We start from the raw sequence: 14,468 nt of genomic DNA on the forward strand, positions 1-14,468 counted from the left end.
TCATTGACTGATCTATATTTAGTCATCTTTGAAGTTGTGAAATCTGTGAATTTTAAAATAAAACTAAGTTTTTGACACATCCCGAATCATTCCTAGTTCATTAAACGATGTTTGACAGATCCATATGCAAAAGCCTGAGAGGAGTTAGAGGACAAACAATCAAACCTCTTCCAAGTTATAGTATGATTTTATTATGTTTGTGATTAGGCAGCACACAATTATGTGAGTTCGTATTCAGTTTCCATAGGCTTACAAAAATTGTGAATTGCTGTACGAAGCTTTTTTACGCAACTACATAATTTTCATAAGTAAAATAGGAGGGGTGTACATTCATTCCCGAAGTTTATTAATAACTAGCAGGAGTACCTGTCTCCTCTACGGAAGTTATGTAAATTAATGATTAATGAAAGATTATCTCAGGACATGAAACGTTTCTTCCCTATATATATATTGTAAAAAAACGCCCATAAAAACTGCAAAACACAAAATGTGAAACCGCAATTTTGTATGTAACTCCGCATGAATCTAACAAACCTTCATGCCAAATTTGATGAAGATACATCACCAGGGGGCGTAGTAGTAGTAAAAATAGCAAAAACGCCCATGAAGACCGCAAAATGCAGAATACAAAACTGAAAATTTGTATGTATCTCCCCATGGACCCAATGAACCACCATACTAAATTTGATGAAGATTCATCCACAGGAGGTGAGGTAGTGAAAAAAAAGAAACGCCAATAAAAACCGCAAAATGCAAAACTGACAATTTATCGGTTCCCCCGCATGTACTTCATGAACTGCAAACCAATTTTGATGAAGATCCATCCACACCCTGCGAAGTAGTTACATGAACAGACAACAGACAGTATTGTTATATTTATGTAGATAACTTATATGAAATGAGGCACTTCATCAACTGTCAATAAATCTAACTTTCAAAACTGCTCTAACTTATCATTGAGGAAAATTAAAACTTTAGTGGAAGCAAAAGCCAGTATTAATATTAAGCTAAGTGTTTTAGTTTTATAAGTTGTACTGTAATTTATAGCTGTTCACTTTAGCTTAATTCATACACATACAGTTATCTAACTAAAAACTACATCCAGTAGGCTCGCTTTCTTAATTGTACGTTGCACGTTACATGATGGAACGTTTTCTGTCAGTCAGTTTAACTTACTCATTCTGGTATGATATATAGTTATTATGCCTAACTTGAAACGGAATTTTAGGTCAAATAGTAGCGTTTGTTCCATATATGGACATCAAACAAACAGCATTTTATGATTGGTTACTGATGACGAAGCTAACATGAGTAGACAAATCATATAACAAATCAGTTGTTGTGTTACAGTTGCATAGTTCCATATATGGTAAAAAGTTAGTAATGTCACCGGTACAAATTATTGCTGGACTAGAGGAAGACTTAAAAGCTGCTTGTTTGGTACGTTGGTTTTAGTTATTCGAAATATTTACGGTTAGGAGGAAGCTACACTAGAGGTTGTGAGTGTAAAATTGTAATTTGTTTATTAATGTAAAGTTTGGTTATGTGAAGTATTTATTTTCGTGGGTTGAACTTGTGGGTTAGATAAAACTATAGTCTAAGAAATAGTTTCGTTTTGAGTTTACTTACTGAATAAGTATATTTTATTATAACTTACAAGTTACAGCTAAAACTTGTGTAGTTTAGTCTGAGAATGATCGCACCAGTGATCGTAACGTCGTACCTGTTCTAAAAACAAATCTTACTTATTGTAAAAGTGTAAAGCCGTAAATTGTAATAAGTCTAAGAAAGGTGCAATTTCCTCTCCAGTATATAGTGACTGTGTTAAGTTATAATATAAAATTAAAACTGACGCAGCGGTAACGTTAACTTACCGTTACTAGTGTTAGCGACGAAGTTTTCCAAAGCCTAATGTTCTTTAGCTAGGACTAATAGTAGTACTAGAACTTTTAGAAGTAAATCTCTTGGCTTACTTCCCGCCAAACCGGTGATAACCCATGTCTTTACTAATACAATAATAGTAATACAAGGCTCAATGATCTGTTGTTACTATTGGCTGGGCATTTACATGTAGTTTTAATTTAACGAGGTTAAATACTTAAATTTGTAAATTAAATATAAACCTACAAATACAATAGTATTAGCACTATTAATAGTATTTATAATATTATTAGGAGTATTACTACACAGATAAATAAGTTGCACATTTTTAAAGTTTTTCTAATTAACCCAATACGAGATCTGTATCTTATAGTTAGTGGGCTTATGAATATCGTATTGATTCATTTATTGATGATTTAGACGTATATTTAAAGTTTTAAAGTGTTGGAACATTTGCTTACATTGCATATCATTATCAACTATGTATAATTTTTCCTGTGTAGGGTGAACATAATTCAGTTAGGGTTTAGGCATTTATTGGTACATTATAACATGAACTAATAAAGGCGACAAGGAACCATTTGGTCCTTCAAGTTCAACTTCAAAGTTCAAGGTGGTCTCATGTTTGAGAAAAAAGTGTAAAATCTTAAACCAACCTTTTATTTTTCAGGAAAGCATTGATTCCTCTTTTACTTTTAAAGTATAGACAATCACTATTGGTGATGGCAACTCATTCCAAAACTTAGTTACCCTGTTAGAAAAAAAACCTTTTAAGTGGAGCTTGGCTTGTATTTCCAAAATCTTAAACTTGTATCCTTTCATCGTATTGTCCTCAGAATATTGTACAAAGATCTGGAAGGCCTTTATCCTATTGAATTTTGTAAACTTTTTTTTCTCAAGAGAAAGTAAATCTTAATCTATCCTCATAAGATAATCTTTCAATCCCTGAAATCATCCTAGTAATTGTAACCTTCCTCTGAACCTTTTCCAAAAAGTCAGTATCATTTCTTAGTAAAAGAAAAGTGACCAGAACTATGCACAATATTCTAAGTCAGTGTCAGAATGCATTTACCTTGAGTTGTAACTGTAACTTATTAATTAATAAGATAAAAGCTTGGAAAACTCAGTATAATATCTTGCAGTTTTATGAACTTGCAGTAGTAATTTTGCAATCCTTGGCTAGGTAAATTAAGAAAGCAGATTATTGAAGTTACTTTTCAAGCTCATCAGTATTTTATATATTGTATTAAATATTACTGAAGTATGACTGTTCTTTGCTGTAATTAGTGGTGCTTACTATCACAGTTTATATTACTAGAATCAGAAGGTATCACTATCAGTGCCTTTCTTCAAGCTTCATCTCATTCTGACTAGAGTAGAGCTAGAAATATCTAGCAAATATGATTCAAATATTGATTTATAGTTGCAGGCTTACTCTTCTTCATGATCACATTTTTAATCACTTCCTTATTTTTTTATAGTTTCAACATTATAGTTTTGTTGGCTGTTTGTACTGAGTATGTTAAATCAATATTGTTAAATGTACTTGATGTAAAAAGAAAAAAATTAATGCATGATTTTAACAGCATCTTTAATTGTACTGTGATGAATCTTGGATTATTTGTAGTAGGTTTATTTATCAAGTTTCAAACATAGGTATGTTTGATTACTTTATTGGATTTTTTAATTTTGCACAGATAACTTATTCTCACCAAAAGAGTACATTATGTGTGACGACGACGTTGCAGCACTTGTAATTGACAATGGATCTGGAATGTGTAAGGCAGGCTTTGCAGGAGATGATGCTCCTCGTGCTGTATTTCCATCTATTGTTGGTCGACCCAGACATCAGGTGAGTGCATTCACATTCATGAGTGACAATTAACATGTAATTTCTACATTTGTGTGTCAATATTACTTAGTTATGAGAGTTACTTGAAGCTATTTAATGTGATTTAAAAACAAAAAAGGTAAAATTGGTAAAGGTTCTTGTAAGGTTATATGAATATTATAGAATCTAAAATTTTGAGTGTGTATATTATGATTTTATTAGTTTCCTTATGTAGTATTTTTTGTGTTAGTAATGGAACAAAAGTATTTTCTATATTCATTTCTGGAGATATTTTTGGGGAAGAAATAAATAATTTTATTAAGTTCAGTCATAGGAATAAGGTTTAGTTTCAGAAGCTATTTTATTTTTTTATCTTTTTATATATGTAGTTGAAAACAAATAAGTCTTTATGAAGATAATAAAAAAAAAAAAGAAACTTAATATGCTATTACAGAACATTTTGTTATTGATATTAGTACACAGCATTTGTTTATACTATGTAATGGTACAGTTAAGAAGCCTAATATCTCAAATTGTTTTCATGATAGTATGTTGGGTCATGTATTAAGGTTAAATTTAATTTGCCAATCTTTTTCTTCTGTTCAGGGTGTAATGGTTGGTATGGGTCAGAAGGATAGTTATGTAGGAGATGAAGCCCAGAGTAAACGTGGTATCCTCACACTGAAGTACCCAATTGAACATGGTATCGTAACAAACTGGGATGATATGGAGAAAATTTGGCATCACACTTTCTACAATGAACTCCGTGTTGCTCCTGAAGAACATCCTGTATTATTGACGGAAGCTCCTCTTAACCCCAAAGCCAACAGAGAAAAAATGACCCAGGTAATTATTAATAGACTGTTATTTGAACATTCAGAATGCAGATCTTAACTGATGTACTCAATTGAGAAAGTAGCGTTTCTCTTGATTTCCTATGCATATTAAACTTCACATAAGCACCTGGACTATATCTTAAAAATTGAAGTCTTTTAATTCTGTTTTTGTCATACTGTAGTTTTCAATTATTTTTAAAACTTATTTAATTTTTATTGTTCAACATTGTTACTTTGGACTAATTTGCAACACTTGTTTGTAATATTTATTTATTTATTCAAACATATTGTAGTAAAACTACAAATTTGTGCGTAGTACTAAGATTTGTTTGTTTTTAAGCTACTGTTATGTCTCCTCTTTTAAGTTAGTGAAAACCGTAAAACTTCAGTATCGAGTGCAAATATATATATATATATAATTTTATGCTGTCCCTGTGACTGCAAAAGCATAATGTCCATACTTGCATCTATTAGCTAGACAATAGCTATGATGCTAGAAGCTACTGACAAGCATAGCTTTCAGTATGAAAAAGAAAATTTCGTGAAATAACTTAAATAATTATGTATTGCAAAATAGTCTGTTAAACTTTAATACAGAACTGATTTCTTTAATATTATCAAAGCCATAACTGCTGTGAGGAGAGCAGACTGTGATCACTGAATAAACAGTTTAAATCATGGAATTGAGATTAGCATGTTTGCCATTACAAATACCGTGAAGAAAGCTCTAGGTGCAGATTTTATACATTCATTAATTTTTTTTAAATGTTGCAGTTGCACTGTTATATGAAATTAATAGACAAAATGTTTTAATCTGAACTTGATTTGAATGTAAAAATTCATACTTATTTCATGATTATTGTATGAATAGAATGAAATTTAAAATTTAGTAGTGTAGACATAGGAGTACTGTTTAATTTACTTAAGAAATTCTTAAAATTACTACTATTGTTGTACTGTACGTAATGTAATTCTTTTGAATTATACAATTGCAATACACTTGGATTAAAAACAAGTCATTTACTTCAATTTCAGTTTTTATTATTGGGGGGGTTGTTAGCTTTTGTATCATCATGTGTTAACCAAAAGTCATTTAAAAATATATTGGTATTATACATGTGAACTATAAGCATTTTAACAAGTTTATTTTAGGAAACATTTATTTTATGAAAAGGTTAACATTTTTACATAATTACTCTAATTTGCCTATTTATACTTTCTTGTTCTCAGATTTTAACTTGATTAATGTTTCATATAATTATAGAAGTTCTAAACATTTGTAAAGATATTTGGGTACAGCGAGCATCACAATGCCTTTCTTTGGCACATTTTTGAAGTAAACTTCATTCCAATACTTGAATTAGTATATGAGGAGAGTTAATGAAAGATAACTCATTGTGCTTTATATTTCTAATGGGACTGAAAAATATTTTTGATTTAACCAGATTATGTTTGAGACCTTCAACACTCCAGCCATGTATGTAGCCATCCAAGCAGTACTTTCGCTGTATGCTTCTGGTCGAACCACAGGTATTGTGTTGGATAGTGGTGATGGTGTTTCTCACACTGTGCCCATCTATGAAGGTTATGCTTTGCCACATGCTATTTTAAGGTTGGATTTGGCTGGACGTGATCTTACTGACTATCTTATGAAAATCTTGACAGAGCGTGGTTACAGTTTCACTACTACAGGTATTGTTTTTTTGTATATTACATTCTTAGAAGCCTGTGTTTTCAAAAGGAGGAAAATTAAGTGTTTTCTGTTACAGTTTTCATATAATTTCTATTACTTTATATAATCATGTCCTTTATATTAAGGTGATTTGCTTTCTCATTCTGTTTCAATTAATTAAAAATATTTAAACTATTCTCTGCCTTGGGCATCCTTTGATTTCACTTTATTAATATGTTAATCCAATAGAATGGTTTCCTTTCTTAAGCTTGAGCAAATAGCTTGGGATTGAGGTGTTACTGGTAGATGTCATCTGCATTTAGTAATAGTCAAAGAATTATGTTGTCCTTTATTACTTCAATGTAGTTAGTAAAGCATGGCACATGTAATTTAAAGATTTAAAGTTGAAACTTGTTAAGGTTCTGTGGGAAAATACAGTCCAGATTGTTGTGACTTTGTATGTCAACTAGTATCCTGAATAACAATTCCAGTTTTGAATAGTCGCTGAGGCTGTTAAAATAAACTTGGTAAAAAGGTTAAAAACTTAAAAAGATCTAATATGACAAATAACATCTTGAGACATACAAATATGTAGAACTAGAAAGTTTAGAGGTAACCTATTTAAAAGTAGAGAATAAGCAATAATGACAAAACAATCCTAAATTTATTGGTTGATAATTTAGCTTTGAATTATAAATTTGAGAAGGTCTTTGTTCATATACATTGATAAGCATTGCATTCTTACAGTGTATTAACTGACTTGCAAAATTTGTTAATATGGTTTAAAGTACTTTAATAAAAAGGAACACACAATATGATTTACCTCCCTCCCCTCTGTGCTGTTGATAATTGAAAGATGGCAATCCTAAAGGTAAAACAAGTTGTGAGTGGACAATTCTTTCCAAAAATAGGTTTTAATAAATTCACATTTGGTTTTTCATTTAAATCTTAACATTTCTAATATTGTAAAGTTTGGCTTAATATCTAAAGTTATTCTTTGTTTACTTCAGCTGAGCGTGAAATTGTACGTGATATTAAGGAAAAGCTGTGTTACGTAGCTCTGGATTTTGAACAGGAGATGGGTACTGCTGCTAATTCATCATCTTTAGAGAAGTCGTATGAACTCCCTGATGGCCAGGTCATCACAATTGGAAATGAAAGATTCCGTTGTCCAGAAGCTACATTTCAACCTTCTTTCCTTGGTATGGAATCTTGTGGTATTCATGAAACAACTTTCAACTCTATCATGAAGTGTGACGTTGATATCCGTAAGGACTTGTATGCAAACACTGTACTGTCAGGTGGTAGCACTATGTTCCCTGGCATTGCTGACAGAATGCAGAAAGAAATCACAGCTTTAGCACCTAGCACTATGAAAATTAAGATAATTGCTCCCCCTGAGAGAAAATACTCAGTTTGGATTGGAGGTTCAATCTTAGCTTCACTCTCTACATTCCAGCAAATGTGGATCTCCAAGCAAGAGTATGATGATTCTGGACCCAGTATTGTTCACAGAAAATGTTTCTAAAATGCTTCTTCATTTTGCAGTTATGTTACAAAAAATATCAGGCAAAGAATAATCAGTGGGCTAAGACAAATCTTTAAAAGATGCTTTATGTAACACTGAATTAAATTTGTATTTGAATTATTTAAATTTCCATCAAAACTGAAGAGCTAAGTTTCTTTTGGTTGACAGTTTGCACAATGCTTGTTTGTTCCAGATAACTTTCTGCATTCCATAAATATGTTTATATTTGTGTACTTAATTTATTTTTATTTTATACTGTAATGATCTTCCTAAGTGGAAGGATGTGTCTTTAAAAAGAGTTGTCTGTGTCTGGCTAAAATATTTGTAGAATTGTACACAATATATTAATAAATATTCTAGTAAATTTTTCTTGATATGCATAAGTTGTCATTTAGTTACTTTGATATATCTAGTTAAAGTATTTGATATATGCAGTATAATATGTTGTGCAAATGTATATTTATAATTTTTGTGTATGCGCACACACACACATACACCAATTAGTTATGTTCACTAAATGATTATAAAGACATGCAGCAGGCCCAGTCAACTTGTAAGATTTTTATATGAATCTATAAAAATAGTAAACTGAAACGAACCTAGTAATATAGTTAATTTAAAAAATAAAGTGGGTAGGGAACCACAGAGTGAGATCTATTTGTTTTGAGTTTGTATTAATAAATTTAAATAATATTTTTCTAATTTGTTAATCTCAAAACACTGAGCTTCCTACCAATAGGGATGATAATTTTCTGCCAATCATTGATTTCTGTTTTAATGTCCACTGTTATTCACAGTAGTTTGGGGAGAAGGGGGGGGGGGTATTGCCTATTTTACCATTCCATTAAAAATTTATCTTAATTCAATTTAAAGATGGGATGAATTTAAAAAATAACAAATTTTACTGAGTGGCTAGAAAAAGTTTATATTTTGGTTAAAAACAAATTTGGGTATGACTGTTTGGAGAAAGCACTAGAAATTACATTTACTGTTGAGAGTAAATGACAAGCAACAAATTGAAACCGTGGATAGTACTGAAAAAAATGGCTGTTGTTAAGTCATGGTTCTGAAAAGTTCAGAAATTCCAGTTGTAAATAAAAAAAAGAAATTCAATTTCATTTCTGTTGGGGGTCACGTTTAATGAACCAAAAGGGAAGTTCAGTCATGCACAGAAGTTTGATTATGGGTCCAGGAATTTTCTTTTGTTACGTCTATATGACCATGAGTGTACACAAGTCAATTCAGGTTATCTTAACTAAACAACTGTTGCACCTTTGTAACAAATCATCTCATGCTAAGTAAAGGTTTATTCTCCAAAGATTGGTTTCAACTTAATCCAGAGCATCATGGAGTATTTTTGTACTCTTGAAATGTTTCAGTTTAGTGTATAGTACTTGCGTTTCAAAATAACCTGACCTTGCAATGTCTTTCATTATTGTTTCTATACGTTCAAATTTATCAACATAATTAAGAAACCTATAAGTTAATCTGCATAACACTTATTTCCGAGCTGAATCTTATAAAGGAGGTTTAAAAAATTCTTTTTAGAGATGTCACTGTTTTAAGTTGGCCATCTTTATTTGTGATTGATCATATGCTGCCTTTTTCTGGATTGGAAAGCTTGTTTAGTGTAAGGAGATCATTACTAAATAAAATAACTGATTAAAACATTTTGTTTGTGTGTGTGTATAAAATGATATTAAAAGACAAACTCTGTAATGATGGATTGTAAAAGTGGGCAAGTAAAGAATAAATTGGGGAAACTTTACCCACTTTATATTTATCTTACTGCTTGTTTCAGTTACGATGGGAGGCGGGAGTTTTTCCCAATGTGTTAATGTATTGAAAAGCTTAATATTTTTATTTGATGAAAAGTAAATTCATGATAGGAAGAACATTTAAGACAAAAAACATTGGTAAATCACTTTTGACAGGTGGTCTTGTATTTGGGTGAAAAGTGTGATCTCATGGGATTATTATGGAATTCTGAAGATAGTTGTATGTGTTGTTCAAGATTGAAGTCAACATCAAATTTATTCGGAACGTTAGTAATGTGAATATGAACATGAGTAAATAATGATTTCACGTAAAATTTCAACAATTTTGACTTACTCAAGTCCTATTGAATATCTATGCAAGATGGAAAAAAGGAACTTGCTAAATATTACTGTTTTTGGAAAAGATGGGAAAGTGTTTGCTTAGAAGTGATGTCATTTAACAAAGAGACGAAAGAAACTATTCTGGATAATTTCTCTGCTTTAAGTATTCTCTATGAATATGAGCCTTCAGACTAATTTAATTGACCAAATAAATATCTAGCACTGGAATACATAATGTATAACAGTATTGTTGTTATGTTATCATAAACATCATTAGTGGTGTATTTTAAACACAGTATACTGCTTCTTCGATCCTAATTTGCGTCTCAGCATATCCACAAAGAATAGTTATTGTAGCACAAGCTAATATCTTAAGTGGCTGAAGAAAGACGGTGGAAATAAAATAAATGTGAAAGGGCTAGAGAAGAAAAAGAGTGCGAACCTTGAACGAAAAGGTTGTAGACACTAAATGTCAGTGTGAGAAAGTATAGATTCTTATAGGCACTGTTAATCCCTTTGGAATGAATGAAGAGCGCAGGATTCCTTAGTTGTGGCAGAGTATGCCATTAATTGGTAATATTTATCCCAATGTTTGTTAATAATTGGCTCTGGTGATTAGGACACTCGATTTTCAATCTGTGGGTCGCGGGATCGAATCCCATCACCGAATATGATTGTCCGTGGTACTGTGGGAAAATTAAATGTGACGATCAGTTCCATTATTCATTGGTAATGAGCTGGTGTTAAATACCTGCCTTTCCAGTCTATCAATTTAAAATTAGGGACAGCTAGCGCAGACAGTCCTCGAGTAGCTTTGTGTGAAATTCAGCAAACTAACTTTTAATGTAAAAAACACCATTTTCTCTGGAATTCCTATTGGGCGATTAGATAATGGAATTATTTATCAATCTCATTGTATAAAATGCACACATATTACTATTAAATTCTACGGTCAAAATGTTTTATGGTATTCTCAAAAGGATTTGTATTGCTTACAACGCTTTGAATATTTCATAGAGAAACCGTTATAGTGTGATCATATTTCCATTTGAATAGCCAAACTACAGGCGTCCAGATCCTTAAGTTTATAAATAATTTTAATATCAATACTTGAATATAATAAAGTTACTTGAACGAAACGTAACCACAAGTTTATTAATTTTATTGCTAGCATTCATGTTGTAAAATAACATTTATTAATAATTTGATAAGTATGAATGATATTACTATAACTACATTAGAAGATGAGTAGCATAGACCATTAAAAGATACGAGATTTGCACAATGGAAAGAAAAACATTGTTATTTATACTCCTAAAGGATTTAGTAAAAAAAAAAAAAGAATTTTAACCTAAATAATTTTAGGCGTTGAATATTCACATTATCGTACACAGTACTTTACTTTAGTTTAAGGACTTAAGTAAGTGTATAAAATAATATATCAGTATATAATAAGCCAAAATGTATAGTCTAAGTGAGAGGGTTGAGTACGTTATATTAAAATGATTTTGAATATGCAAATCAGCAAGTTACGAGAAAACCACAACCATTATAAAGTCACAGTAGAACAGAATATATCAGAACTACGTTTTGACATTGGCGTTAAGTAGGTAGTGGGATACGATTGAAAATTAATCTCTTTTGAGAAAATTATATAATAGACCATTCCGACGTAAAATATTCATAACGAAGATCATCAATATGTGTTCTGACAGGGATTTACAATTTCCAAAATTGAGATATTCCTTGTAATTCATGATATTGGAACACAATGGAATATGGATCAACTACAGTCACAAGGACCATCCAGAAAAAGACCTGTAACAAGTTGTACCCCTAGCCGTGATAAGAAGAGTAAGGCGTGTTGTCACACGTATTAATTCACAGACACAAGAATTATTGGCAAAAGCCATTCACGTCTTCCAGGGATCCGTACGCTACAAGATAAGGGAAGATTTCAGTATGGGAAAGCGAAACATGTTATGTATGCATAAGTTGCTTCCATTTCATATTCGTCCATGGCATACCCCAAGTGGCTGAAGAACGAAACGAGTATCAATGCTTTTCCTTACGAGACTTTCTGGACAACTTACCTGATGCAGATGTACAATTGGAATGTTGAAACAGTTACTAGGAAAACGTAGCCATCATATACTATATAGCCTATAGAAAGCCTTTTGGGGTGAAAAATACGCTGCAGGGCTATTGTCGAAATTACAGTTATTAGACAGAACATGAGTGAACGTGGGGATGCACCCTATAACGACTTGATGAGGCAAAAAAATAATTTTAATATAACTTATTCAACTGCTGTGTTATGGGAATTCACTGAAATTAGCATGCAACGTGAAATAGAACTCTGTATCTTTCATATTTGTAATTGCTTCCAAAAAGTTTCATACAACAGCAAAAAATTGATAAATGTAACAAATAAAATCAATATATATCACCAGTGATATCTACACTTGTAAATGGTATTACTTTGATTAAAAGCTTTTGACAATTTATGATGAAACATGAAAAAAAAAATAATTCTAGTTATTCTAATTCTTTGAAGTATTGAGGCTAATTCTTCATGAAATAGCAGATGAGGCAAAAATGCCACTTTTATTCACCAGTCTAATAGTCTAGGAGGTGAATGTTATATAATTTAATACTTGTTCTTAAATAACATTCTAAAAATACCAGTTTGAAAAATAAGTCTATTTTTATTGTTTAGTTTAAAGTATAAATATTAAAAATTACAAACGACAAATCTAACGCAGTATTTAATAACTAAACATTTATATTACACTGTTTCACTTTTTAGAAAGTAGCTCTTTAAGCATGGCCGGCCCTTAGGGAGGTGGAGCGGGTGCGAGACACCCGGGGACCCCGAATCACAATCAAATGGAGCCCTATTTAGTTCGTTTCGCTTGTCACTTTCTCAACACGGGCTCGGTCAATTTGACTGAACACATGACCTCTTTGTACTCGTTTAAACTCTTTATAGTTTGATACTACTAACTTTTAATATAGCATGTATATCTTCACAACATTTGGTAGACTTTCAGCAAACATTATAAGTCTTTCACATACAAAAAATCACATTTTCAGTGAAGTATTTTTAATAAACTAAAAAAAGATTTTCCGTGAACATATAGAGTTTTTTTTTTTTACTAGTCCGCGTACAAAGTGATTTTCATATTAAGAGCCTCCCAATGGCACAGCGGTATGTCTGCGGATTTATACTGCTAGAAATCGGGTTTCGATACCCGTGGTGGGCAGAGCACAGATAGCCCTTTGTTTAACTTTGTACTTTATAACAAACAACAACAACATCATATTAAGATTAAAAATCGGCGTAATCTTTAAAACCTTCTTGTAACATTTCAAATGTTTGTTTTCCATAAAACTTTAAATTTTGTATGGTACTTTCTCTACCCTAACTCTACACACACACAAAAAAAAAATCTAAATAAATCTAAATTACCGTTGCAATTTCAAAAACCTCATAGAAGATTGTGCCAGTGACAGTGTAAGAAAATTTAATTTCACTTAAACTAGAATTTTGTAAGTACATTTTCTTTTTCATTCTTATTATTGCACCTGCTTACTTTTTTATGGTTGAAAACTGGTTAGGTCATTACTAAAATTGAGTTTCAGATGCATCATTCATGGTTACATTTTTTGTCTCTAATCTTCCTATCTCTCATGCATATATATGTATATAATTTATGTAGCAGAGTGGCCCACCATTAGTTCTTGCACCTGGGCCATCTGTATTTTAGGACCGGTCCTGTCTTTATGTAATTGTTTGGACTTAATCTTGAGCCAAATGAATGATGTATGTTGTAATCATAATTTGATACTTTATTCTAAATTTATTCAAAATGTTCTTATTTGTTGATTTGAAAGATTTTTGTATATTTGAATACGTAAGTAACTTTATAAGATTATATAAAAATAATACAGTGCAGTATTCGAACACATGCTCAGCACACAATCGTAATATCTCACCCACGGAACTTCCAGAAAGACAATTTTTAATTACGTGTGTAGTATATACACTACTTAATTCTAAAACGTCTTCACTTTAGGGACTTACAACGTTAAAATTCTGGGTTCGATTCCTCGCGGTGGACAGAATGTAGATAGTCCATTGTGTAGATAGTTTTGCACTAAGGAAAGGAAATCACACTTTGAAAATTATACTTGTACGTGGCGGCATCTATTGTGAGATGTTGGTTTAATATTACATATATAAATTTAGTGTTTGACGTTGACAAGATATTTGAATAATAAAATCACGTAACAGTTAAAGTAATAAAAGTTTCGCATAAAATATAGATTTAGAACCATCATATTAATTTAACTGGCTAAACCTCACAAGATATTATAGGGGTTGCAACTAAAAATGTCGAATAGTAAGGGTACCCAAATAACTTTTAGTTTTATTTTATATTGAATTATGACATTAAGCACTGCTAGTCAGCTTATCATAAAATATTGTGTTCAATAATTTATGTTACATTTTAGTTAGCCCTTAAGGTGGCTAACTACTTGATGTTCTTACATAAACAAAATAGTAGTTTAAAGGGTATGATTTGAGTGGAAAATAACCAACTCATAGCTACAGTGT

At 31.4% G+C, this 14,468-nt stretch overlaps 1 protein-coding gene across 3 annotated transcripts; it reads left to right on the top strand.

The window, feature by feature from the left end:
• Window positions 1–1,345: 1,345 nt before the first annotated feature.
• LOC106458028 (actin, clone 403-like) lies at window positions 1,346–9,272 on the top strand. 3 transcript variants are annotated; one of them, XM_013917479.2, is made up of 5 exons: window positions 1,346–1,440; window positions 3,579–3,733; window positions 4,319–4,558; window positions 5,994–6,240; window positions 7,231–9,272. In XM_013917479.2, the coding sequence occupies exons 2-5, from the start codon at window positions 3,608–3,610 to the stop codon at window positions 7,746–7,748; spliced, it is 1,131 nt and encodes a 376-aa protein (XP_013772933.1). In that variant the 5' UTR covers window positions 1,346–1,440; window positions 3,579–3,607; the 3' UTR covers window positions 7,749–9,272. The 3 variants fall into 3 exon arrangements, with proteins under 3 accessions (XP_013772933.1, XP_013772932.1, XP_013772934.1); XM_013917478.2 differs by having other exon boundaries at window positions 1,404–1,499; XM_013917480.2 differs by lacking the exon at window positions 1,346–1,440 and adding an exon at window positions 1,443–1,496.
• The last annotated feature ends 5,196 nt before the right edge of the window (window positions 9,273–14,468 follow it).

This window comes from Limulus polyphemus, unplaced genomic scaffold (genome assembly GCF_000517525.1).
Source record: "Limulus polyphemus unplaced genomic scaffold, Limulus_polyphemus-2.1.2 Scaffold405, whole genome shotgun sequence".
NCBI lineage: Eukaryota > Metazoa > Arthropoda > Merostomata > Xiphosura > Limulidae > Limulus > Limulus polyphemus.

Coding starts and splice junctions, on each gene's coding strand:
- LOC106458028 (XM_013917479.2), top strand. CDS start 3,608: ATGTGTGACGACGACGTTGCAGCACTTGTAATTGACAATGGATCTGGA. Junction 3,734..4,318: donor TTGGTCGACCCAGACATCAG/GTGAGTGCATTC, acceptor TCTTCTGTTCAG/GGTGTAATGGTTGGTATGGG. Junction 6,241..7,230: donor TTACAGTTTCACTACTACAG/GTATTGTTTTTT, acceptor TGTTTACTTCAG/CTGAGCGTGAAATTGTACGT.